The sequence below is a fragment of a genome, unplaced genomic scaffold (genome assembly GCF_019419815.1).
Source record: "Pyrus x bretschneideri cultivar Hongxiangsu unplaced genomic scaffold, Pyrus_bretschneideri_v1 Contig39, whole genome shotgun sequence".
In the NCBI taxonomy this organism is placed as follows: domain Eukaryota; kingdom Viridiplantae; phylum Streptophyta; class Magnoliopsida; order Rosales; family Rosaceae; genus Pyrus; species Pyrus x bretschneideri.
The window spans coordinates 1763974-1788030 of record NW_025999712.1 but is presented as its reverse complement, the minus strand read 5'-3'; the positions used below and the strand labels follow the sequence as shown (position 1 = coordinate 1788030).

General features: G+C 37.2%; 1 protein-coding gene across 12 annotated transcripts; it reads right to left on the bottom strand.

Annotated features, from left to right (window-relative positions):
- Window positions 1–1090: 1090 nt before the first annotated feature.
- LOC103935590 (putative disease resistance RPP13-like protein 1) lies at window positions 1091–23725 on the bottom strand. Of its 12 annotated transcripts, none has more exons than XM_048564651.1 (8): window positions 23500–23725; window positions 22848–22953; window positions 22650–22719; window positions 14254–14348; window positions 8438–8532; window positions 7156–7267; window positions 6947–7041; window positions 1091–5686 (listed from the first exon to the last, which is right to left on the bottom strand). In XM_048564651.1, the coding sequence occupies exon 8, from the start codon at window positions 5648–5650 to the stop codon at window positions 1517–1519; it is 4134 nt and encodes a 1377-aa protein (XP_048420608.1). In that variant the 5' UTR covers window positions 5651–5686; window positions 6947–7041; window positions 7156–7267; window positions 8438–8532; window positions 14254–14348; window positions 22650–22719; window positions 22848–22953; window positions 23500–23725; the 3' UTR covers window positions 1091–1516. The 12 variants fall into 12 exon arrangements, with proteins under 12 accessions (XP_048420608.1, XP_048420607.1, XP_048420609.1 ...); XM_048564650.1 differs by having other exon boundaries at window positions 22654–22719; XM_048564652.1 differs by having other exon boundaries at window positions 22654–22719; window positions 22848–22941.
- Between the last annotated feature and the right edge of the window lie 332 nt (window positions 23726–24057).

Here is a 24057-nt window from a genome sequence, read left to right as displayed (position 1 = left end):
TAAAAGCTCTGTAATTTTTTCAAATTTTTTTTTTGAAATTATATATTTTTTTGCTGTATTTTTTTTTAAGAATAGTTTTTGAAGAATTATTATCAGGTACAATACATTACATATATATTATCTGCGGGTACGTTTGAATTTACAAAAATCATTAATTGATACGTTTATTTGCAATTTTGGTACGTTTGATTTGATACTTATTGTTAAGATTGGTACATTATTTTTATTTTGTACACATTGTGTATTGGTACGTTTATATTATTCACAATCATATTTTCTCTTAACGTACTACAAGAAAAACTTATTTCAGTACATTTGATTTTGGGGGATTTAAAAATATTTTAAACTATTTTGGAAAGAAAATATCTTAAATCGTAGATAATTATTGCTAAATTGTAGCATTATTGTGAAAATAAATTGAATCTAACCAACATTTTATTTATTTTTTGTGCAATTATCTCTAACGGAAGAGAATGTAATCAAAAGGCTAGATTATAGGAAATTTTAGACTATTATGCGACAATACGATATAATCTTAATTGTAAACTCTGGAAAACATCTTCAAGGAATAAGGGCTCGCCCTCAGGTGGATGAAGAAGCTGGTACTGCGTCAAATCTATGCCCTCAATGTGGTACTGAATATGGTGGGGTTGGCAATCAAACCACTATCCATCTGCAATGTCAAGCATGCGAAGGAATGACGCCTCGCGAACCAATAACAGTGTACCTCAACACTGTTTGGGATGTGATACATATTGGCACACGGGTTGCACAAAGTGATTCTCACCGCGTGTGCAGTCGCGAGACTTTTAAACCAATCCCAGAACTGACCATCCCTAGAATCCCTACCTCGGCACATGAAAACAATAAACGTGAGCAAGTTATAACTGAGAAATATATTGCACTGTTGTTTCCTCTGCACGACTCTCAGACCTACACATGCAGAGCAACTTGAAAACTTTTGTAGCTATATGCGTCCCCAAGAGAATGATGAAACGGTAATCATTTGATAAAACATGATTAATAGATAAGATCATCTTGGCAATACTAATTAAACAAGGTAGAATTTAGACCAGTTGAGATCGATTAGTAAACAACAGAGGGTTTTCGATACTCTGTTCTTACAACATTCATGCATGATCATAGATTCACAATTCCACAGAAACGAAATCATCATCCATATTTTACAAACCAAACGTTTGAATTCGAATTCCACAAAGTACCAAAATCTACCGCTCTATAGACATAATTTGGAAACAAACTTGAAAAAAGAAATTCGGAAACTAGAGCTCATAAACTTGTTGAATACAACAAATTGTGGTACTATAGAACCACCATAAGGCACAGTAAGAAAAGAGGGAGAGTAGAACCAACGCTGAGACAATTCCACTCCATTTAACCCATCAATTTCAAGCCTTCCGAGAGATGGTAACTGTGCCAATGCTGCCATTGAAAAACAATATTCACAATCCATAAGTCGAAGAGTAACAAGATGAGAGAACGAACGGGTCATCTCCTAACCGATTTGGAAATCACACTTGAAGATATCTAGACGAGAAAGAGAAGTGGGTAGCCCTTCATCTGGCAAGCTCTGGAGTCGAGGACAAAAAGAAATCTTCAACGTCTCGAGAGAGATGAGGTGTCTTAACGCCTTGCCGTCAATGGTTTTCAGATTCGGATGATCGGAGATTCTGAGAGAAGTGAGAGTGGTTGGCAGCAGCCCCTCTTCTGGAAATGATTCGCCAATTTCTTCTTCTTCACATTTTGAGAAGTCGACATCCAAGTATTTGAGAGAGGTGAGTGTTTGTAGACCCCACCGCATACGGTTTGCCATCAGTTTTTTACAACTCCGGATACCGAGGTAACGCAATTTAGACGGCAATCCCCCTTCCGGAAATGATTCCAATTCTGGGCAATCCCGTATGATCAAAGACCGGAGAGATGGGAGTGACCTCAATTTGTTACATTCTTCGATTTCCATCGTATTCAAGTTGGGCGCTTGCAGTCCCCCTCCACCCACAAATTCTGTGCACTCCTTTATCTTCAAATAATAGAGGAATGAGAATTTTGTTTCTTCCGGAAATGATTTAAATTCTTTACACCTTTCTATGGACAGAAACTGAAGAGACGGGAGAGAGGCGTGCATCTTCTCTGGCAGTGACCCGAATTTGTTACATTCATAGATTTCCATCTCCTTCAAGTTGGGCGCTTGCAGTCCTCCATGGGGGAAACCCACAAATTCTGGGCACTCCTTTATCTTCAAATAATAGAGGGATGGGAATTTAGATTCTTCCGGAAATGATTTAAATTCTTTACACCCTTCTATGGACAGAGACTGAAGAGACGGGAGAGAGGTGTGCATCTCCTCCGGACATGACCTGAATTTGTTACATTCTTTGATTTCCATCGTCTTCAAGTTGAGCGCTTGCAGGCCTCCTTCATGGTGGAAACCCACAAATTTTGGGCACTCCTTTATCTTCAAATCAAAGGGGGATGAGAATTTAGATTCTTCCGGAAATGATCTAAATTCTTTGCAAAACATTATGGACAGAGACTGAAGAGACAGGAGAGAGGCGTGCATCTCCGCTGGCAGTGACCTGAATTTGTTACATTCTTTGATTTCCATCGTCTTCAAATTGGGTGCTTCCAGTCCTCCTCCATGGGGGAAACCCACAAATTCTGGGCACTCCATTATCTTCAAATCATCGAGGGATGGGAATTTAGATTCTTCCGGAAATGATTTAAATTCTTTACACCCTTCTATGGACAGAGACGGAAGAGATGGGAGCGACATTTGCATATCTTCTGGCACTGACCACAAGTTTTTAAAACGGCACATAGATATCTCCTTCAAGTTGGGCGCAAGCAGCACTCTACCACCCACAAAACATACCAGATTCGGGCAATCTGATATTTCCAACTCACGGAGGAATGGGAGTTCAATATTGAATTTATTGCATTCATGCGAACAAGCAAGGGATTCGATATTAACTTCCTGCAAAATTAGCCGCTCAAGTCTTGGGAAGTAGTCAAACGGTATTTTCCCCGTTAGTTTGGGACAACAATGCAGACGAAGCTCGCAAAGATTAGGAAAATGTCCGCCTTCTTCTTCTTCACCTCCAGGGAAACACCACTCTTGCCATTCCTGCATACTGCGGAAACTTAGAAACTCCAGAGATTTAAATGCAGGTTTAATTCCCCCATAAAACTGAGACCCCACTGATTCCACTCCATTCAACCGATAAATTTCAAGCCTTTTGAGGGACGGTAGCTGCCCCAATGCTGGCAGGGAGAAACAATATCCACAAGTCTCAAGTCGGAGAGTGACAAGATTAGAGAAAGACTCATCTCCTAACCAACCTGGAAACTTTGTACCTCCGTATCCTTCTATAGCCAGTACTTTTAGGTTTGTATTGGGCTGTAGGTTGCCCAGCACTTGATTATGGTTTTGAGAATCAATAGTGTCATCTTCCCATTTCAAACGTATTTCACTGAGCTTCTTGTCCCTTAGTTTGGCCTCCAAAGCATCTTCAGCACGTGTGATATTTTGAAGCCCTGAAATATGAAGATTTCCCCTCAAATGCTGAAACCCCTTTAACTCATCAATGTTTCCCCCGACATCTTTGCTCAAGACAAACTCACCCCCAAATGTTTGGAGATCTTTCAACTTGCCCATGTGGGGGGGCATCTTTTTTATTTTTGTACCTCTGAAATCAAGATGGCGCAAGTGGATAAGTCTTCTCAAAAAGGTGGGCAACTCAGCTAGATATCTACAATTCGACACCAACAATGTTTGTAAATCATACAAAATGCATACTGCGTCTGGTAATTTATGGATTGGAGTGTAACACAAGTCGAGGTACCGTAGATGCTTCAAGTTGCTAATCGAATCAGGCAACTCGCTGATATCATTCCCTCGGAGTTTGACAACTCTTAAACACTGTAGCATTAAAAGGTGATCAAGTCGCACTGTCGGCAATGAATAGAGATCGCCAAGAATGAAGGTGCGCAGATACTTAGCTTCATAAATAGTGTCAAATCTCTCATAATCAACATTAGATGAATATTGCATATAAGAAAAATGGCGACCCTTGCCCACAACGTCCAATGAGAAGTCGTGGTCTCCCAATCTAATGCAAAATTCTCCAGATACGTAAGTCGCCAAATCATGCATCAGATCATGCATGATGAAACAATCATTTGAAAACGAGTATTGAAAAAATGACCGTGAGATTAGATCATCAAAGTATTTCTTTCCAACATCTTCCAACCTGGTCTTCTTTTGGTGTTGTAAAAGATCTTCGGCCATCCACAACAAAATTAATTCAGACTTGTCAAATACATAATCTTTGGGAAATGTCGAACAATAAGCAAAACAATGCTTCAACTCCGGAGACAAGTACTTGTAGCTTAACCATAGAGCCGGCATAATTTCAATCTTTGCGTCTGACAACTCCCATATGTCACTTTTTAGCACATTTTCCCATTCCTCCACATTTGGTTCAGAGCGTAAGAGACCACCAAGAGATTTTGCAGCTAAGGGAAGGCCTTTACACTTGCTAACAATTTGTCTTCCAATTACCTCAAGATTTGGATCTACAATAACACTTGCATCTTTGAAGGCATGTTTTGCAAATAAAGACCAACAGTCTTCCTCAAGTAAGTGCTTTAAATAGTGGGTTTGAAGAGTACACATCGTAGATGCAACACCACCATTCCTTGCGGTAACAATGATCTTACTTCCATGAACTCCAGACTCGAAGGGGCGTTTTAAGGAATCCCAAATATTGTAATTCTCGTTCCAAACGTCATCAAGAACAAAAAGAAACTTCTTCCCCGCCAAAGCATCTTTGAGTTTGACTTGAAGCTCGTTTAGGTCTGTGGTATCACAGCTTTGTGAAGTGACTGATGCATAAATTGTTTGAGTGATCTTAACAACGTCAAATTCATCAGAACCACAAACCCATGCCTGGAGCTCAAAATGCTGCTTCACACTATCATCATTGTATAAAAGCTGAGCAAGAGTGGTCTTTCCGATCCCACCCATGCCCACGATGGGAATGACGCCAATCTTATTACAAGTAACATCATCTGATAGCAACAATTGAATGATGGTTTCCTTCTCATGATCTCTTCCGTACACATTAGAGCCTTCTACTAAAGAAGTTGAAGGCCATGTTTGTGAGATTCTGCGACTACAGCGTTCTTTCAAACCAAAGGCATCTTTTTGTTTTGAAATGAAGCTTAGCGTCTCAAGAATTTCCTCTATCTTGGTGTCTATAGACTCATCAAAAGCATGGAAAGAAGCAGAGATGAGGTCTTGTACCTTGCTAGTGCTACTTCCAAATTCAGCTTCCATTTTTCGCCTTAACGCCTCTGTCTTGATCTCGTCCAGTAAGTCCTCAGCATGAAAGACTGCCTCTTTAAGCTCATGCAGCCACTGCTTCACAACTGGGTTACTTAATTGCTTTTGCTCGGCATCATCATAAACAGCACTGACAGACATCAACTCGATCCTCAACTTCTTCAGCAACCCATCTGTCTGTTTCTTTCCTCTGATGAAGTTCTTGACCTCCTGAGAATCCAACTTGACAAATACTTGCTGGAAGAAACCCGAGAGAGCGGCTCCACCTACCACCATTAGCGCCATGATCGATCTCTTCTTTGCAAATGGAATTGAGTTTTGCTGGGAGAAGATAATCACAAATTAGCTAGCAATATCAATGCAACGAAAACTATGGTTAGTTTTCTCTACAAATAAACAAATTCAAACCAAGAGTTGTTGGATTGATATTAAACAAAGACTGACTTTATCTCTACTAATTAATAAAACTATCATTGTTAACCAAAATTTTATGAAATTACCAGTTTAACTCTTTAATTAAAAAAAATATATATAAATAGGAAATATGGGAGAGAAATATAATTTCACACTACCAAATTTTACTGTTTTATTTTTTCAAAACCTCACTTATATGTAATCCTAACATATCTCTAATTAAAAAAAAAAAAAAAACTTCCCACGCCCACCACATTCTCTTTCACTCTCTTCCTTTCTCCTTCTATTTCAAAAACAAAAGTAAAAAAATTTCTCACACACTTTGTGTGTGCCTATATGCTAGTTATATTTAACACAAGTTATTTCTCGTCAGCTGCCTTTAACTCCACTTTTTAAAGCAACTCTATCCCTAAATTGAGTAGCCCAGGCTATTGATATTAAAATATTATATTATAAAATAATAAAAAATAATTTTATTTTAAATTTCGAATAATAATAAAAGATTGATTGAAAATATTTGCAAATACTAAAATATGGTGCAAGGTGGAAGAATATGGTTAGGTATTTATAGTAAAAAAAAATATATATAACTTTTTTATATTTTTAATTCATTTTGATGAATTTTTTTTATAGTTTTATTTATTTATTATCGCTGTCAAAGTGATGTTACACTACCCTATGGCTGGGCCTGTCAGTTCGGACCTAGGGAAAAGTGGGGGCTCCCTAGAGCCCAAGTGTTGGGATGGGCTTAGCTAGTTTTTTGGGGGCAGGGGATTCCGGAGCTCATCGCCCAGTGGACTTAGCTGGGCTGGAAGTGCTCTTAGAGAATGCTAGCAAAAGTGCGCGCACATTGCTGTGAGTGTTTAAAATGTTCTAAAAAATAAATACATATGAAACAGAGGTCCCTTATGTGAAAACCGCCTAAAACATGCAAAATTTGTAAATATATTTACGATAGGCAATACTGTGTACATATATGTGGAATGTAGTAAGGAAATTATAGACTTTTTGTTTTGAATCAAGAGAGATAGTAATTCTAAAATAAAATTTCAAGAACCCTTTCCAGGCAGTTGAACATAAAAAAGAATGCTAATTCTAAAATGCAATTTCAATGTGTCTATATGTTAAAAGCATGCAAGCAGAGAGAAAGGGCGTAGTTTCTATTACCGGCAGAATTAACTTGTAAAGACTTGCCCACTGTGTTCTGAATTAGTGTCCCTCCATTGTAAGCATCTTTAGAGAAATTTCTATAGATAATTTCACTATAAAAATAAATCCATGTTAAATTTGGAAAGCGTTGCTATTCATAACGTCAACAGAGTTGAAACAGAAACAATCAAGTTATGTAAGTAATTAAATATGCCATAGATAAGTACCTGGATGGGGGCAGAAGTACAGATCTTTTCCTCAAACATCATGGCCACTTTCATGAGTTCTTATAATTCCTTTTCACCAGATAGAGATGAGTAACTCCTCAATGTATCCAATCTTTACATGCACCACATTTAACAAAGTTGACTGACTAATCATCAAAGCGTGTCATGTAGATAGAATTATTAATAACAGAAGTGAATTCAGGATCAATAAATCCAGTCATTTTTGTATAAAACCGCATGAAGGTATGCACAAAATTTTGGTGTAAGTAAACAAATACGCAGTTGTACTCACACTTGAATTATCTATGTTTTCTAATAAAACCTAGTGTTTTATCTTTTAGCCATCTCTATTCAAGTTTTTACCAAATTCATATGAACATTTTCAAGTAAATTCATACATAATTAATTTTAAAAAAGAAAAAACAACAAAAAATTTAGCAAATCGGGGTGAAACATTTACAATTGAATTTCAAACATGACTGCCACTCAGTACTACAGTCTGATGGTAATCCTCTTCACTTGGAAGTAGGAGGTCTTAGATTCGAATCTCGTAGATGAAGAATTCGATACCAAATTAAGATGATCATTGTATGGTTTAGCCGAACTCCATGTTCCCTTAGTATAAAAATATCGATAAATTCAAACATAACTTAAACTCAACCACAAACTTACAGAAATTTTAAGTAGAATTATTAACATAACTCAGAAAAAATACTCAACTTTGCAATTAACTTAAATCGGACAAATTTAACTATTCATATTCATTCACATAATCTCAAAGAGTTCCTTTTAACCGGGTAAACCATTAGTCAACAAAAAAAATGTAGACAAAGCTCTTATCAAAATCAAAATATTATAATGAAGGGGAACTTCAAAATAATCTCAGCTAGGCACTTTTCCAAAGTGAAGGAAGAATCTACTTTCTAACAATTGGACTTGGTATATGAAACCACCAATTTAGTTACCTAAAATTCATAATCAACACAGAAAACAACTCCAAATCCTCAGTTTTACGCAAAATTCCAATTCACATCCCGCTGCATCGTAGGGAGTGTGATGAAATTTATATCTATTTTCTGGGGACACTACTCTATCAGAAAAATATTGAATACAAAACTTTTAAAATTTGAAATATCCTATCCTCAGCAGACAATCACGTCCTTCCGTTTAATTGTAACAACATAACAATGAAGACGAACATCTTACTGCTTCAATTCCGGCTTTCATAAATTACAAACTAATTTTACGGACCTATAATGGAGAAATAAGAAGAATATCTTACTGCTTTAATTCGGGTTTCATTGCCGCATAGCTTGAGCCTTTGCCTTCAACTCAACCTGTCTTGTCTCTTCGTGCTTCACCCGTGGCTCCGATTACCTATACAATCGCAAAAGAGCAATCATTAATCAAAGGGAACTTTAACAAAAAGCTCCCAGTACTGTTCATTTTAACGAAAAACCATATTTTTACACTAAAAAGTCAATCCAAGTAATATTCACTTTACCCTTTATTTTGTCCTTATCGTTAAAATTCAAAGTTTTCAAGTCCTTTTTATTAGTTTTCCTTTAATCAAAACATCAACCCGAAAACCATTAAAACAAAAGGGCTGCTTGTTGAAGTTTCTAATACATCCTTTTGCTTATCTCTAAGCACTAATATGGAGGTATAAGACGAAATAAATAGCGTACTCTATAGCTGTACAACTTCTGAAGTTAGACATGAACTTACCTCTTATGACAAATAGAAACTCAATGAATCATAGTTGTATTCCAACTTCTGAATTTAGACATCAATATGTTTATCTCATTCTTTAACAAATAGAAGATGCTGATTCAATGAGATGAACATAATGATTATTCTTGATTATGTTGTTAACGATCCCATTACACACTCTCATTTCTTTTTACATTTTACATACTCTCGTTAATTTGTTACTTATGTATACACTCTAATTTCTTTTCAGTTGTTTTATTGAGCAAATAAAAAATGAATCAAATGTTATTGTACCAAAACATAGGTACATTTTCCAAAATCACAAAAAAAAAAAAAGGCTTAATTGTTGCAGTCATATTTAGAATAGGAATGTGATTGTGTAAATTATAGTAGGTCTAGAAATATCTCTTATGTTCCTATTAGAAGTTGATTGCCTATTAAGAGTTGTAATCCTAAAAGGGTAAGGTTTTTGCCTATCCTACTACTATAAATAAGGGCAGAATAGGGGTGATACAACACACACCTCACAATTAAATCTCTCTCTTCTCCCTCTTGCTACCGCCGGCCCCCTTTCTCTCTATCCCTTAGATAGCTCAGTTAGATAGTCCTACAATACGTTATCAGCACGCTTTTGCCAAAAACTGAGGAACTGATGGATCGTAGGAGGAGGCTATCTTCCACAAAATTCAAACGCTCTTATTTGTTTTCTGCTAATCAGGTACGCTTAAAATAAAGGAAGATATTCGAAATGTCCACGAAGTATGAAAACATTCCCCATGATGCATGAACCCCTCTATGTTTATATTTTCCTTATGATATATATATATATATTGTATATGTTCATATATTTGTAAACATATATATGTTTCATGCATTACGCAAATAAATTGCTATGTAGAATTGTGAGTTAAAGCATATAAATAAATTAGAAGCAACTATATGGGTTTGTTCAAACCCTAACCATGTCGGAAAAAAAAACAATTTTTGCGTTGGCATTGTGCGGCACCACCGCCGCACCCCCTCCATGGTATCATCGAACCACCACTGATCCAACTAATGGGCCTGAAGTCCATTCGCCCAAACCAAAAGCTTGCAACCTTTTGGCCTGATGTCTCGTGAGTCCCTAGCCCACAGGGTTATGCCATATTGCCCCGACCCGTTTCCCGCAACTCTGTCTGTTGGGTTAAGCTTGACCCAACCCGGACCCAACCTCAGTTGGGCTTCCCATGTGAACCCAAGGCTAGCATTTTGCTAAGCCTAACCCGTGCCCCCCCTTTCAGCCCAAAAGCCAGCAGCTACTGCTGATGGGCTCACCTGTCTTGGCTCATGGCCTGTAGCCATTTATGGGCTGCTATTGTAGCCACACTCGAGCCCAAACCCTTTTTGGGCTATGCCTTTTTTGACCATATGCTATTATTTAGCATTCTAAATAATTTTAACCCAAATGTTATTATTATTGCTTCCATGAGCGACCCCATTTGGTCCCAATCTATTAAATTAATTAAAAGTGACTCGCAGTCCATTAATTTGATAATTAAATCCAAAATTATTGACTTGAAGATTACTTTTAGACATTATCGATTCAATAATTTATTTGTATACTTTGAACTGTTGACATACTTTCCAAGTAACGAAGCTCTTATACTTGAGTTCATGAAGAAACTCAAATACACTACACTTAAATCAGCATATTGCATTCTATGTTTCTTGTAGGAACCTCTCCTTTATGAACTAATCATTCATAAAACTAAATTGAACCGGTAGTTTCATATTTAGTGCCTTTGAAACCTGAAGTTTTCATTCAAAACTTACCACATAAATCCTGTAGGTTTCATGCATAAATTAAACCAATACATGTCTATAAAACCCGAATGTTCTACGATATATGTTGATGGATCACCATATGACTAATCACGTTTTTTTTTGCACCCTCTGTTTTAGGGACATATTGAACTTGAAAAAGTGGACCATCTGGAAGATGTTACTACATTAATGGAGATATCAGTTTTTTAGGAGGCATCAATGCCTATGGACGAGTAAATTAGACATGTTTTAGGGTGTTTTACCCTTAGTGAGCGAACCCACTAGGAGTGGCCGGCCCCCTTCCTCTATTTTCCTAGGTTTATGGTTTAATTTTGAATAATTTTTCTAAGTCTTTGGAATAATTTGTTTGGTTTTGGTTTGTTTTGAATTATGAATTGTTATTTTACGGATATTATTTCTCGAATTGCTTAATTGAATGAATAGGAATTATATTTATACATGTGACTAATTCAATCAATTTATTTTTAGATATGTCCAGTGAGAAAGTTGTCTGGCTGATAGTGCTACCATGCTTACCATCTTGCGTAAGCGACACTATTTTACTAACTTTATACCCAAGAAAGCACCTCGGATAACTCTCTCAGGCCCATCCAATCTGATTGAAGGATACGGAAATGCATGTATCATGTTGTCCAATGGTACAGTCTAAACCATTAAAAAGGTACTCTATTCTCCACGTTCCGGAAGAACGTTGCTGAGTTTTAAAGATATTCGAGATAATCAATATCATGTTGAAACCACTGAAGATAATGATTCTGAATTTCTTTGTATCACTTCATACGAATATGACTATAAGCGTATTCACGAGAAGTTGGAACATATTCCGAGTGGATTGTACATAACAACCATTCGAGGCATAGAAGGCCACCATGTGGCTGGCCCCATGCCTAAGTTCTAGAGCACTTTGCTGCTTTGGCATGATTGTTTGGGACATCCTGGATGTGAAATGAAGTGCCCTATCCTCAAAACATCTCGTGGGAATCTGTTACCTCCCTATGTTGGATTTTCGCCATGCAAAGCATGTTCTTTGGGGAAGTTGAATACTCAACCCTTGATTACAAAGATTATTCACAACCCTTCTAAATTTTATTAGAGGATTCTTGGGGATATTTGTGGACCTATCCAACCAACATGCAAACCATTTAGATACTTTATGGTGTTGATTGATGCATCGACACAATGGTCACATGTTTACCTGTTGTCCACATGCAACGCTGCATTTGCTAAACTTATAACACAAATTATTAAGCTAAAGGCTTGCCACCCTAATTATCTGATTAAGCCGATTCGACTGGATAACGTTGGAGAGTTTACGTCACAGACTTTTGACGATTATTGCAGGTCAGTAGGGATTGATGTGGAACATCATGTACCCCATGTTCACACCCAAGACGGCCTAGCAGAAGCTTTCATAAAGCGCCTTCAATTGATAGCTCAGATTTTGGTTATGAGAACCAAATTGTCGGTATCTTCCTGGGGCTATGCAATATTGCACGCAGTTATGTTGGCCCACCACTACCCAACCACATTCACCGTTACAGTTGGTCAGCCTGACGCCTCGCATTTACGGGTGTTTGGGTGCACCATTTATATGCCAATAGTGTCGTCATTATGTACCAAAATAGGTCATCAGAGAAAAATGGAAATCTATGTTGGTTATGATTCGCCATCAATTTTTCGCTATTTAGAATCCTTGACAGGAGATCTCTTTACCGCACGTTTTGCGGATTGTCACTTTGATAAGGCAGTTTTCCCATCGTTAAGGAGAGATAAGCATGTTAACATTCCGGGAGAACGTTATGAATTGTCGTGGTATGTTTCCACTGTGTCTCATTTAGATCCTCACACTACCCAGTCTGAAACTAAGGTGCAATGAATTATAGATTTTCAGAGCATGCCAGATGCTTTTAATGATCTAGCTAAGGTGACAAGATCACGTATACCCGCTGCAAACGCACCTGCAAGGATATATGTACCCCGCTTATGTCACTAGCCTACCTGGGAAGGCTGAACCATCCCCGAAGGTGGGGAGATCGTACCTTCCACGCGGCCTGGTATATTGGTAGCCAGCCAATCATCTGCTTCAACCCTGAAATGTTGGTTCAAAGGATTCACAACTCCGGAAGAGGAAATCGACACTAACTAGTGACCATAGTTTGAATCCGACCATCTCTCACTTATATGTTCCAACGCATGAGGTTATTCTAGATTACGATGATGTCTTAGACGAGACAAACTGACCTTCTGAGAATCGTGAGATTTCGGTCCATTATGCAATATTGGATAAGATTTGGAATCGGAATGACATGATCGTCGGCGATGCATTTGTATACATAGTAGCTACTGACATTATACTTAACGATGACATTAAAACACGCTCTGTTGATGAATGCCAACGTAGTACCGATTGATCAAAGTTGACTGACTAATCATCAAAGCGTGTCATGTAGATAGAATTATTAATAACAGAAGTGAATTCAGGATCAATAAATCCAGTCATTTTTGTATAAAACCGCATGAAGGTATGCACAAAATTTTGGTGTAAGTAAACAAATACGCAGTTGTACTCACACTTGAATTATCTATGTTTTCTAATAAAACCTAGTGTTTTATCTTTTAGCCATCTCTATTCAAGTTTTTACCAAATTCATATGAACATTTTCAAGTAAATTCATACATAATTAATTTTAAAAAAGAAAAAACAACAAAAAATTTAGCAAATCGGGGTGAAACATTTACAATTAAATTTCAAACATGACTGCCACTCAGTACTACAGTCTGATGGTAATCCTCTTCACTTGGAAGTAGGAGGTCTTAGATTCGAATCTCGTAGATGAAGAATTCGATACCAAATTAAGATGATCATTGTATGGTTTAGCCGAACTCCATGTTCCCTTAGTATAAAAATATCGATAAATTCAAACATAACTTAAACTCAACCACAAACTTACAGAAATTTTAAGTAGAATTATTAACATAACTCAGAAAAAATACTCAACTTTGCAATTAACTTAAATCGGACAAATTTAACTATTCATATTCATTCACATAATCTCAAAGAGTTCCTTTTAACCGGGTAAACCATTAGTCAACAAAAAAAATGTAGACAAAGCTCTTATCAAAATCAAAATATTATAATGAAGGGGAACTTCAAAATAATCTCAGCTAGGCACTTTTCCAAAGTGAAGGAAGAATCTACTTTCTAACAATTGGACTTGGTATATGAAACCACCAATTTAGTTACCTAAAATTCATAATCAACACAGAAAACAACTCCAAATCCTCAGTTTTACGCAAAATTCCAATTCACATCCCGCTGCATCGTAGGGAGTGTGATGAAATTTATATCTATTTTCTGGGGACACTACTCTATCAGAAAAATATTGAATACAAAACTTTTAAAATTTGAAATATCCTATCCTCAGCAGACAATCACGTCCTTCCGTTTAATTGTAACAACATAACAATGAAGACGAACATCTTACTGCTTCAATTCCGGCTTTCATAAATTACAAACTAATTTTACGGACCTATAATGGAGAAATAAGAAGAATATCTTACTGCTTTAATTCGGGTTTCATTGCCGCATAGCTTGAGCCTTTGCCTTCAACTCAACCTGTCTTGTCTCTTCGTGCTTCAGCCGTAGCTCCGATTACCTATACAATCGCAAAAGAGCAATCATTAATCAAAGGGAACTTTAACAAAAAACTCCTAATACTGTTCATTTTAACGAAAAATCATATTTTTATACTAAAAAGTCAATCCAAGTACTATTCACTTTACCCTTTATTTTGTCCTTATCGTTAAAATTCAAAAATTTCAAGTCTTTTTTAATAGTTTTCCTTTAATCAAAACATCAACCCGAAAACCATTAAAACAAAAGGGCTGTTTGATGAAGTTTCTAATACATCCTTTTGCTTATCTCTAAGCACTAATATGGAGGTATAAGACGAAATAAATAGCGTACTCTATAGCTGTACAACTTCTGAAGTTAGACATCAACTTACATCTTATGACAAATAGAAACTCAATGAATCATAGTTGTATTCCAACTTCTGAATTTAGACATCAATATGTTTATCTCATTCTTTAACAAATAGAAGATGCTGATTCAATGAGATAAACATAATGATTATTCTTGATTATGTTGTTAACGATCCCATTACATACTCTCATTTCTTTTTACATTTTACGTACTCTCGTTAATTTGTTACTTATATATACACTCTAATTTCTTTTCAGTCGTTTTATTGAGCAAATAAAAAATGAATCAAAAGTTATTGTACCAAAACATAGGTACATTTTCCAAAATCACAAAAAAAAAAAAAAAAGGCTTAATTGTTGCAGTCATATTTAGAATAGGAATGTGATTGTGTAAATTATAGTAGATTTGGAAATATCTCTTATATTCCTATTAGAAGTTGATTGCCTATTAAGAGTTGTAATCCTAAAAGGGTAAGGTTTTTGCCTATCCTACTACTATAAATAAGGGCAGAATAGGGGTGATACAACACACACCTCACAATTAAATCTCTCTCTTCTCCCTTTTGCTACCGTCGGCCCCCTCTCTCTCTATCCCTTAGATAGCTCAATTAGATAGTCCTACAACATGTTATCAGCACGCTCTTGCTAAAAACTGAGGAACTGATGGATCGTAGGAGGAGGCTATCTTCCACAAAATTCAAAGGCTCTTATTTGTTTTCTGCTAATCAGGTACGCTTAAAATAAAGGAAGATATTTGAAATGTCCACAAAGTATGAAAACATTCCTTATGATGCATGAACCCCTCTATGTTTATATTTTCCTTATGATATATATATATATATATATATATATATATATTGTATATGTTCATATATTTGTAAACATATATATGTTTCATGCATTACGCAAATAAATTGCTATGTAGAATTGTGAGTTAAAGCATATAAATAAATTAGAAGTAACTATATGGGTTTGTTCAAACCCTAACCATGTCGGAAAAAAAAACAATTTTTGCGTTGGGCATTGTGCGGCACCACCGCTACACCCCGACCATGGCATCATCGAACCACCACTGGCCTAAAGCCCAATCGAGTGGACCACACGGCAGCAGCCTTTGGGCTTGTTGCACTGACCCATACATCCTAACTCCTTAAGGCCTGATCCAACTAATGGGCCTGAAGTCCCTTCGCCCAAACCAAAAGCCTGCAACCTTTTGGCCTGATGTCTCGTGAGTCCCTAGCCCACTGGGTTATGCCATATTGCCCTGGCCCGTTTCCCGCAACTCTGTCTGTTGGGTTGAGCTTGCCCCGACCCGGACCCAACCTCAGTTGGGCTTCCCACGAGAACCCAAGGCTAGTGTTTTGCTGAGCTTGACCCGTGCCCCCCCTTCAGCCCAAAAGCCAGCAGCTACTGTTGTTGGGCTCATCTGTCTCGGCTCGTGGCCTGTATCCACTTATGGGCTGCTATTGCAGCCACACCCGAGCCCAAACCCTTTTTGGGCTATGCCTTTTTCGACCATATGCTATTATTTAGCATTCTAAATAATTTTAACCCGAATGTTATTATTATTGCTTTCACGAGCGACCCCATTTGGTCCCGATCTATTGAATTAATTAAAAGTGACTTGCAATCCATTAATTTGATAATTAAATCCAAAATTATTGACTTGAAGATTACTTTTAGACATTATTGATTCAATAATTTATTTGTATACTTTGAACTGTTGACATACTTTCCTAGTAACGAAGCTCTTATACTTGAGTTCATGAAGAAACTCAAATACACTACACTTAAATTAGCATATTGCATTCTATGTTTCTTGCAGGAACCTCTCCTTTATGAACTAATCATTCATTAAACTAAATTGAACCAGTAGTTTCATATTTAGTGACTTTGAAACCTGAAGTTTTCATTCAAAACTTACCACATAAAACCTGTAGGTTTCATGCATAAATTAAACCAATACATGTCTATAAAACCTGAATATTCTACGATATATGTCGATGGATCACCATATGACTAATCACGTTTTTTTTTTGTTACCCTCTGTTTTAGGGACATGTTGAACTTGAACAAGTGGACCATCTGGAAGATGTTACTACATCAATGGAGATATCCGATTTTTAGGAGGCGTCAGTGCCTATGGACGAATAAATTAGACATGTTTTAGGGTGTTTTATACCTTTAGTGGGCGAACCAACTAGGAGTGGCCGGCCCCCCCTCCCCTAATTGAATGAATAGGAATTATATTTATACATGTGACTAATTCAATCAATTTATTTCTAGGTATGCCCAGTGAGAAAGTTAGTTGTCTGGCTGATAGTGCCACCATGCACACCATATTGCGTAAACGACACTATTTTACTAACTTTATACCCAAGAAAGCACCTCTGATAACTCTCTCAGGCCCATCCAATCTGATTGAAGGATACAGAAATGCACGTATCATGTTGTCCAATGGTACAGTCTAAACCTTTAAAGAGGTACTCTATTCTCCACGTTCTGGAAGAACGTTGCTGAGTTTTAAAGATATTCGAGATATTCAATATCATGTTGAAACCACTGAAGATAATGGTTCTGAATTTCTTTGTATCACTTCGTACGAATATGACCAGAAGCATATTCACGAGAAGTTGGAACATATTCCGAGTGGATTGTACATAACAACCATTCGAGGCGTAGAAGGCCACCATGTGGCCGGCCCCATGCCTAAGTTCTAAAGCACTTTGCTGTTTTGGCATGATCGTTTGGGACATCCTAGATGTGAAATGAAGTGCCGTATCCTCAAAACATCTCGTGGGAATCTATTACCTCCCTATGTTGGATTTCCACCATGCAAAGCATGTTCTTTGGGGAAGTTGAATACTCAACCCTCGATTACAAAGATTATTCACAACCCTTCTAAATTTTATTAGAGGATTTTTAGGGATATTTGTGGACCTATCCAACCAACATGCAGACCATTTAGATACTTTATGGTGTTGGTTGATGCATCGACGCAATGGTCACATGTTTGCCTGTTGTCCACATGCAATGCTGCATTTGCTAAACTTATAGCACAAATTATTAAGTTAAGGGCTCACCATCCTAATTATCTGATTAAGTCGATTCGACTGGATAACGTTGGAGAGTTTACGTCACAGACTTTTGACGATTATTGCAGGTCAGTAGGGATTGATGTGGAACATCATGTACCCCATGTTTACACCTAAGACGGCCTAGCAGAAGCTTTCATAAAGCACCTTCAATTGATAGCTTATATTTTGGTTATGAGAACCACATTGTCGGTATCTGCCTAGGGCTATGCAATATTGCACGCATTTATGTTGGCCCACCACTACCCAACCACATTCACCGTTACAGTTGGTCAGCCTGACGCCTCGCATTTACGGGTGTTTGGGTGCGCCATTTATGTGCCAATAGCGCCGCCATTATGTACCAAAATAGGTCGTCAGAGAAAAATGGAAATCTATGTTGGTTATGATTCGCCATCGATTTTTCACTATTTAGAATCCTTGACAGGAGATCTCTTTATCGCATGTTTTGCGGATTGTCACTTTGATAAGACAGTTTTCCCATCGTTACGGAAAGATAAACATGCTAACGTTCCGGGAGAACGTTATGAATTGTCGTGGTATGCTTCCACTGTGCCTCATTTAGATCCTCATACTACCCAGTCTGAAACTAAGGTGCGATGAATTATAGATCTTCAGAGCATGCTAGATGCTTTTAATGATCTAGCTAAGGTGACAAGATCACATATACCTGCTGCAAACGCACATGCAAGGATAGATGTACCCCGCCTATGTCACTAGCCTGCCTGGGAAGGCTGAACCATCCCCGAAGGTGGGGAGATCGTACCTTCCACGCGGCCTGGTACATTGACAGCTAGCCAATCATCTGCTTCAACCCTGAAATGTTGGTTCAAAGGATTCACAACTTTGGAAGAGGAAATCGACACTAACTAGTGACTATAGTTTGAATCCGACCATCTCTCACTTATATATTCCAACGCCTGAGGTTATTCTAGATTACGATGATGTCTTAGACGAGACAAACCGACCTTCCGAGAATTGCGAGATTTCAGTCCATTATGCAGTATTGGATGAGATTTGGAATCGAAATGACATGATCGTCAACAATGCATTTGTGTACATAGTAGCTACTGACATTATACTTAGCGATGACATTAAACTATGCTCCGTTGATGAATGCCAACGTAGAACCGATTTATCAAACTGGAAACAAGCAATCCAAGTCGAACTCGATTCGCTTGCGAAACGTAAAATGTTTGGACCTATTGTTCCTACACCAGCACGTGTGAAGTCCGTTGGCTACAAATAGGTTTTCGTGAGGAAGTGTTATGAGAAGAATGAAATAGTGCGATACAAAGCTCGCCCTTTAGTGCAAGGTTTCTCTCAACGGCCTAGGATTAATTATGAGGAGATGTATTCCTTCGTAATGGACGTTATAACGTTCCGCTACCTAATCAGTTTGGTAGTTTCCGAAAAACTGAATAAGCAGCTTATGGACGTGGTAACAACGTATCTCTATGGGGATCTAGATACGAAAATATGCATAAAAGTTCCAGAAGGACTTCCATTGACTATTTCAAATAGTTCTAGACCACAAAACACTCTCTTAATTAGGTTAAGGAGGTCACTCTACAGATTGAAACAATCTGGGAGGATGTGGTATAACCGTCTGAGTGAATATTTGACAAGTCAGGGTTATGTGAACAATAAATTATGCCTATGCGTGTTCATAAAGAAGTCATTTCGAATTTGCAATTGTTGTAGTTTATGTCGACGACATGAACCTCATTGGAACTCCCGCAGAGCTTGAGGAAATTGTTGCACACTTGAAATTGGAATTTGAGATGAATGATCTTAGGAAAACTCAATACTATCTCGGCCTAGAGATCGAGCATTGTTCGGATATAATCCTAGTACATCAATCGAACTACACCCAAAAGGTGTTGTGACGTTTTAATGAGGATAAAGCGAAGCCTTCGAGTACACCTATGATCGTTCGGACTCTAGATGCTAAACGAGATCCCTTCCGTCCAAATAAGGAAAAGGAAGAGATTTTGGAACCCGAACTTCCTTACCTAAGTAAAATTGGGCCTTTATTGTACTTGGCTCAATGCATTAGACCCGACATCTCATTTGTTATTAATCTTTTGGCTAGAACGTGAGTGCTTTTGGCTGAGAGTAGTTATGGAACATATTCAAAGCATTAGTGGTCTTACCTCCATCGTTGACCTTCCTACGATGATCTTTGAAGACAATGCAATATGCATCGAGCAGTTAAAGAAATAATACATCAAGGGAGACAACACCAAGCACATAGCGCCGAAGTTCTTTTACTCTTACCAGCAACAACAACATCATAACATTGAAGTCAAGCAAATCCGTTGCTAGGACAACCTGGTCAATCTCTTCACCAAGTCACTACCCAAGTTTACTTTTTAGAGGCTCGTCCAAGGAATCGGTATGCGTAAATTATTTGAGTTGAATCACTTATAGTTCTTTTATTTGGAAGTTATGTCTAACTCAAGGGGAGTATCCTAAACCTGACTCACTTGATCTTAATGTACTATTTTACCTGTGATTAAGAGCATTTTTCCCACTAGGTTTTTGCTACATAACGAAGTTTTGATGAGGCACCCATCCTGGGATGATCATACTCTGTTAAGTTCACTACATTCGTCATGTTTGACGTTTGTTTTAAGCATTATGCATACTTCTCACTTTTTGCCTTAGTCTATGAGTTTTCCCTATGCCTTGGGTTTTACTATAGTGAAGTTTTGTGAGTTTTACTACCAATGCATACTTTCTTTAAATTTAAGACTTGCGTTCACTCGTTATACCGATGACTTCATCAACTATTCTACTTTATGTGTTGAAGATCTAATGCGATGGTTTGTTGAGTATTAATACACTCAAGGAAAAGTCTTGTAGTCATATTTAGAATAAGTATGTGATTGTGTAAATCCTAGTAGGTCTAGGAATATCTCTTCCTAATTAGCAGGTGGATTAACTTAAATAATTATTTAAAGCTTTTGGATCTTGTATTGCTCACAGCCTATTCGGGAGGTGATTCTATGTTTAAAAGTGGGAGGTGCTTTATTCAGAAGTGATTCTAAACCGCACAAAAGCGGTCCCAGACGGACTCTTAATTATTATATTAGTTTCTTTTATTAAGAAATGAGAACTTTTATGAAAATGGCTTGGACTAAGTTCATTTTAACAAAAAACCATGCTATAATTTTATTTAAATAGTGCCTAATTCTTGGTCATGGTTAAGGATGGCAACAAGGCGGATTGGGTTTGGATGTGCCATCCCCATAACCAAACCCGAAACCGTAAAAAACCTGAACGGGTATTCCCTGTAACGAAACCCGCTGGGTAACAGATTCCCCATCGGGTAATGGTTTTCCCTGAATATATAATATTTCTTTCTTATGAAAATTATGCAAGTGTTAACATACTTGCTAAAATTTAACTGATTAAACAGTGAGAGGGACGAGAAGGCTGATGGTGTCTCGGTTGTTGGTTCTTGGTGGTGCGAGAGGGATGAGGAGAGAGAGTGAGAGGTCGCAGAGATGGTGGGGGTTTGGAGGGTGTGGTTTGAGGGCTCTGCGTGGTGTGGGTGGTGGTGCCATGTGTGCGTAGCTCGGGAAAGGTGAGGAGAGTGTAATGAGGAGAGGGAGAAAAAGACAAAGAGAGAGAGAAAGTTGTAGAGAAGTGAGGTGAGGGAGAAAGCAGGGAAAAAGAGAAAGGTGAGGGATGAGGGAGAGAAAATGGTGGTGTGGTCCTTGTTTTGCATGTGTGTACACGTGTATGTGGTGCTCGGGGAAAGGAAAAGCACAGAGCACAAAAATGGGAAGAACATGGAGAGAGAGAGTGAGGTGTGTTTTCTGGAAGAACTCAAAGGCTTTGAAGTATGCACTGCATGTCTCCCATGAAGTATTAAAGTTGTTGGAGAAAAAAATAGGGATTTCATTCTTACGAGTTCGAAGCGGATACCCTTATAACCATAACTAAACCCGAAACCGAACAATTTATCCAACAGTTACCCATAATCGTAAAAAACTTGAAATTTGATCCTCGAAACCGAACTGTTCAGGTCGGTTACCTGCGGGGATCGAGTTTGACAACTTAAGTTGCCATCCCTAGTCATGGTTCATAAATATTGTGTAGTTCTTAATCTAGTTTCATAAATAGTGTATAGTCCAGTTTCATTAACAGTTTCCAACTATTGGTTTAGTTTTGGAATTAGTGCCTAATTCTTGTTTTCGTTTCATAAATAGCGTCTACTTATTGGTCTAATTTCATAAATAATGTCTACTTATTAATCCAATTTCATAAATAGTATCTACTAATTGGTCAAAATTTTATAAATAGTGTTTAATTCTTGATTTAGTTTCATAAGATTTGAAACTTAGACATTTTTTGGTCCTGTAAAAGAATCCATTGCGTTGAAAACGATGAACCCAAAAATGATCATTTAGATCAAAACCTTGAGAAGATTATGTTCCCAGTAATTATATTTAAAAAACTGTTTTCAATTACTACATTAAAATTTCCTCACATTTTTTTACATAACTACACTAATAAATGTATCTCTCCATCCAAGTTTTGTCCGTAACACAAGTGGTATATCATGTATTATTATATAAGTGGCGGGAAATTTTATTTTTTATGCTATTAACTTTTTATCACAAGAATCTCATAACTTGTATAAAGACACGTGATGTACTACCCCGTATTTTGAACACAGTGAAAAATTTCTCTTCATCTTGACATATAACACAACAATAGAACTAGTATCAATTCACATTATCTACGTATTCAGACTTCTAGCAACCGAGAAGATTCCAACACATCATTTCACTTCTAAAAAAATAAAGAAAAAAAAAATACACACACATATATATATATAATCACAACAATAAATCACAAACTCACCTACCTTTAAGCCCATTTCCCTTCACCCTAAACAGACTATTCCAAAAGATCAAAGTCAGGCACCAAGAAACTGCAATTTGCAAAGTTCTCCACATTTCACAAATCTAAAACAAAGACTTTAAAGCCTATTTATGTTTTTGGCAAAAAAGAAAATTTTAAAAAAAAAAGTTGAAGGCTGAAAGATGAGAATCACTCAACACTTTTTGGAGATCAACTGGTCATCACTGAAAGATTAGATCTTCGAAGCAGCTTCTAGGGTACAGAGGGCTCCGAAGCAGCTTTTAGATTAAACCTAAACAAAACCCTAAATTGAAACTCTGATTTCAATATAATAAACCTAAACAAAATACCAAATTCAAATTCAATATAATCAAAGCTAAGCAAACTAAATAAAATACCAAATTCAATAATCCCAAAAGTTTAGAACCTCTTAATACTTTATTTGAATCTAACTTTTAAAACTGAAAAATACTTTTGAAGTTACTTTTCAAGTTTTAAATCTTAAAAACTTGTTTGATTAGATTATTTAAAAAAAAATGAACTCAAGACAACTTAAAAAAAAAAAAAAAGAGTATTATTTATGGATGAAAAGCTTTTTTCCATTTTGTATTTGTATTAATTCTATGAAGCAGGCAATTAGTGAAAAACAAAACCAAATTCAACACATCTAGAATTCAAGAATCTCGAGTACCTGAAAAATCTCATACCTGACCCATAACCACTAATTTTTTTATTTTTTATTTTTTATTTTTTTTTTAACAAAGCCCTTGACCATTAACTCAGAAAAGACTGCATGCTACCCAAGGAAAAAAAAAAAAAAAAGAAGCCCCAAAGCGGTAGGAGAACTCACCATGAAACCTAACTTTTTCTGGGCTTAAAGCTTTCTTCCAATTGGGACCGGATTGTGTTGTGGTTGACAGGTTTTGAGAGAGATTGTGATGGGGTTCATGGTTTTTTCAGAGAGGATTTTTTGGTTCATGGTTTATAAGATAGAGAACTGGAGAGATTCTGGATGCAAATGGAATAAACTGGTCTCTTTAAAGACGTGGTGGCACCCCCAGCCAACAAATAGTAAGGGGAAATTTGTATATCCACTGTTTAACATTAAAAAATAAAGCAGGAATGGGAGGAAAAACGAAAGGTATTTTCGTGAAATCACTGTTGATAAACAGTGCCCATCAACTGAAGTTTTCGTATAGGTATAATGATACAATACTAAGCGTAGTGCATTGTATACAGGGCCGTATTATGGTGGCTGGAAGCAGTCACAAAGCTGGCACACCTGCCATAGCCTTTAGTCAAAAAATGATGGCCCTTGCTCACAATGTCCAACAAGAAGTCATGGTCTTCCAATTTAATGCAAAATTCTCCAGATACTCAAGTTGCCAAGTCATGCATGATGAAACAA

Bases quoted from the DNA above. Each gene is read 5' to 3' on its own strand.
- LOC103935590 (XM_048564649.1), bottom strand. From the start codon at position 5,650: ATGGCGCTAATGGTGGTAGGTGGAGCCGCTCTCTCGGGTTTCTTCCAG.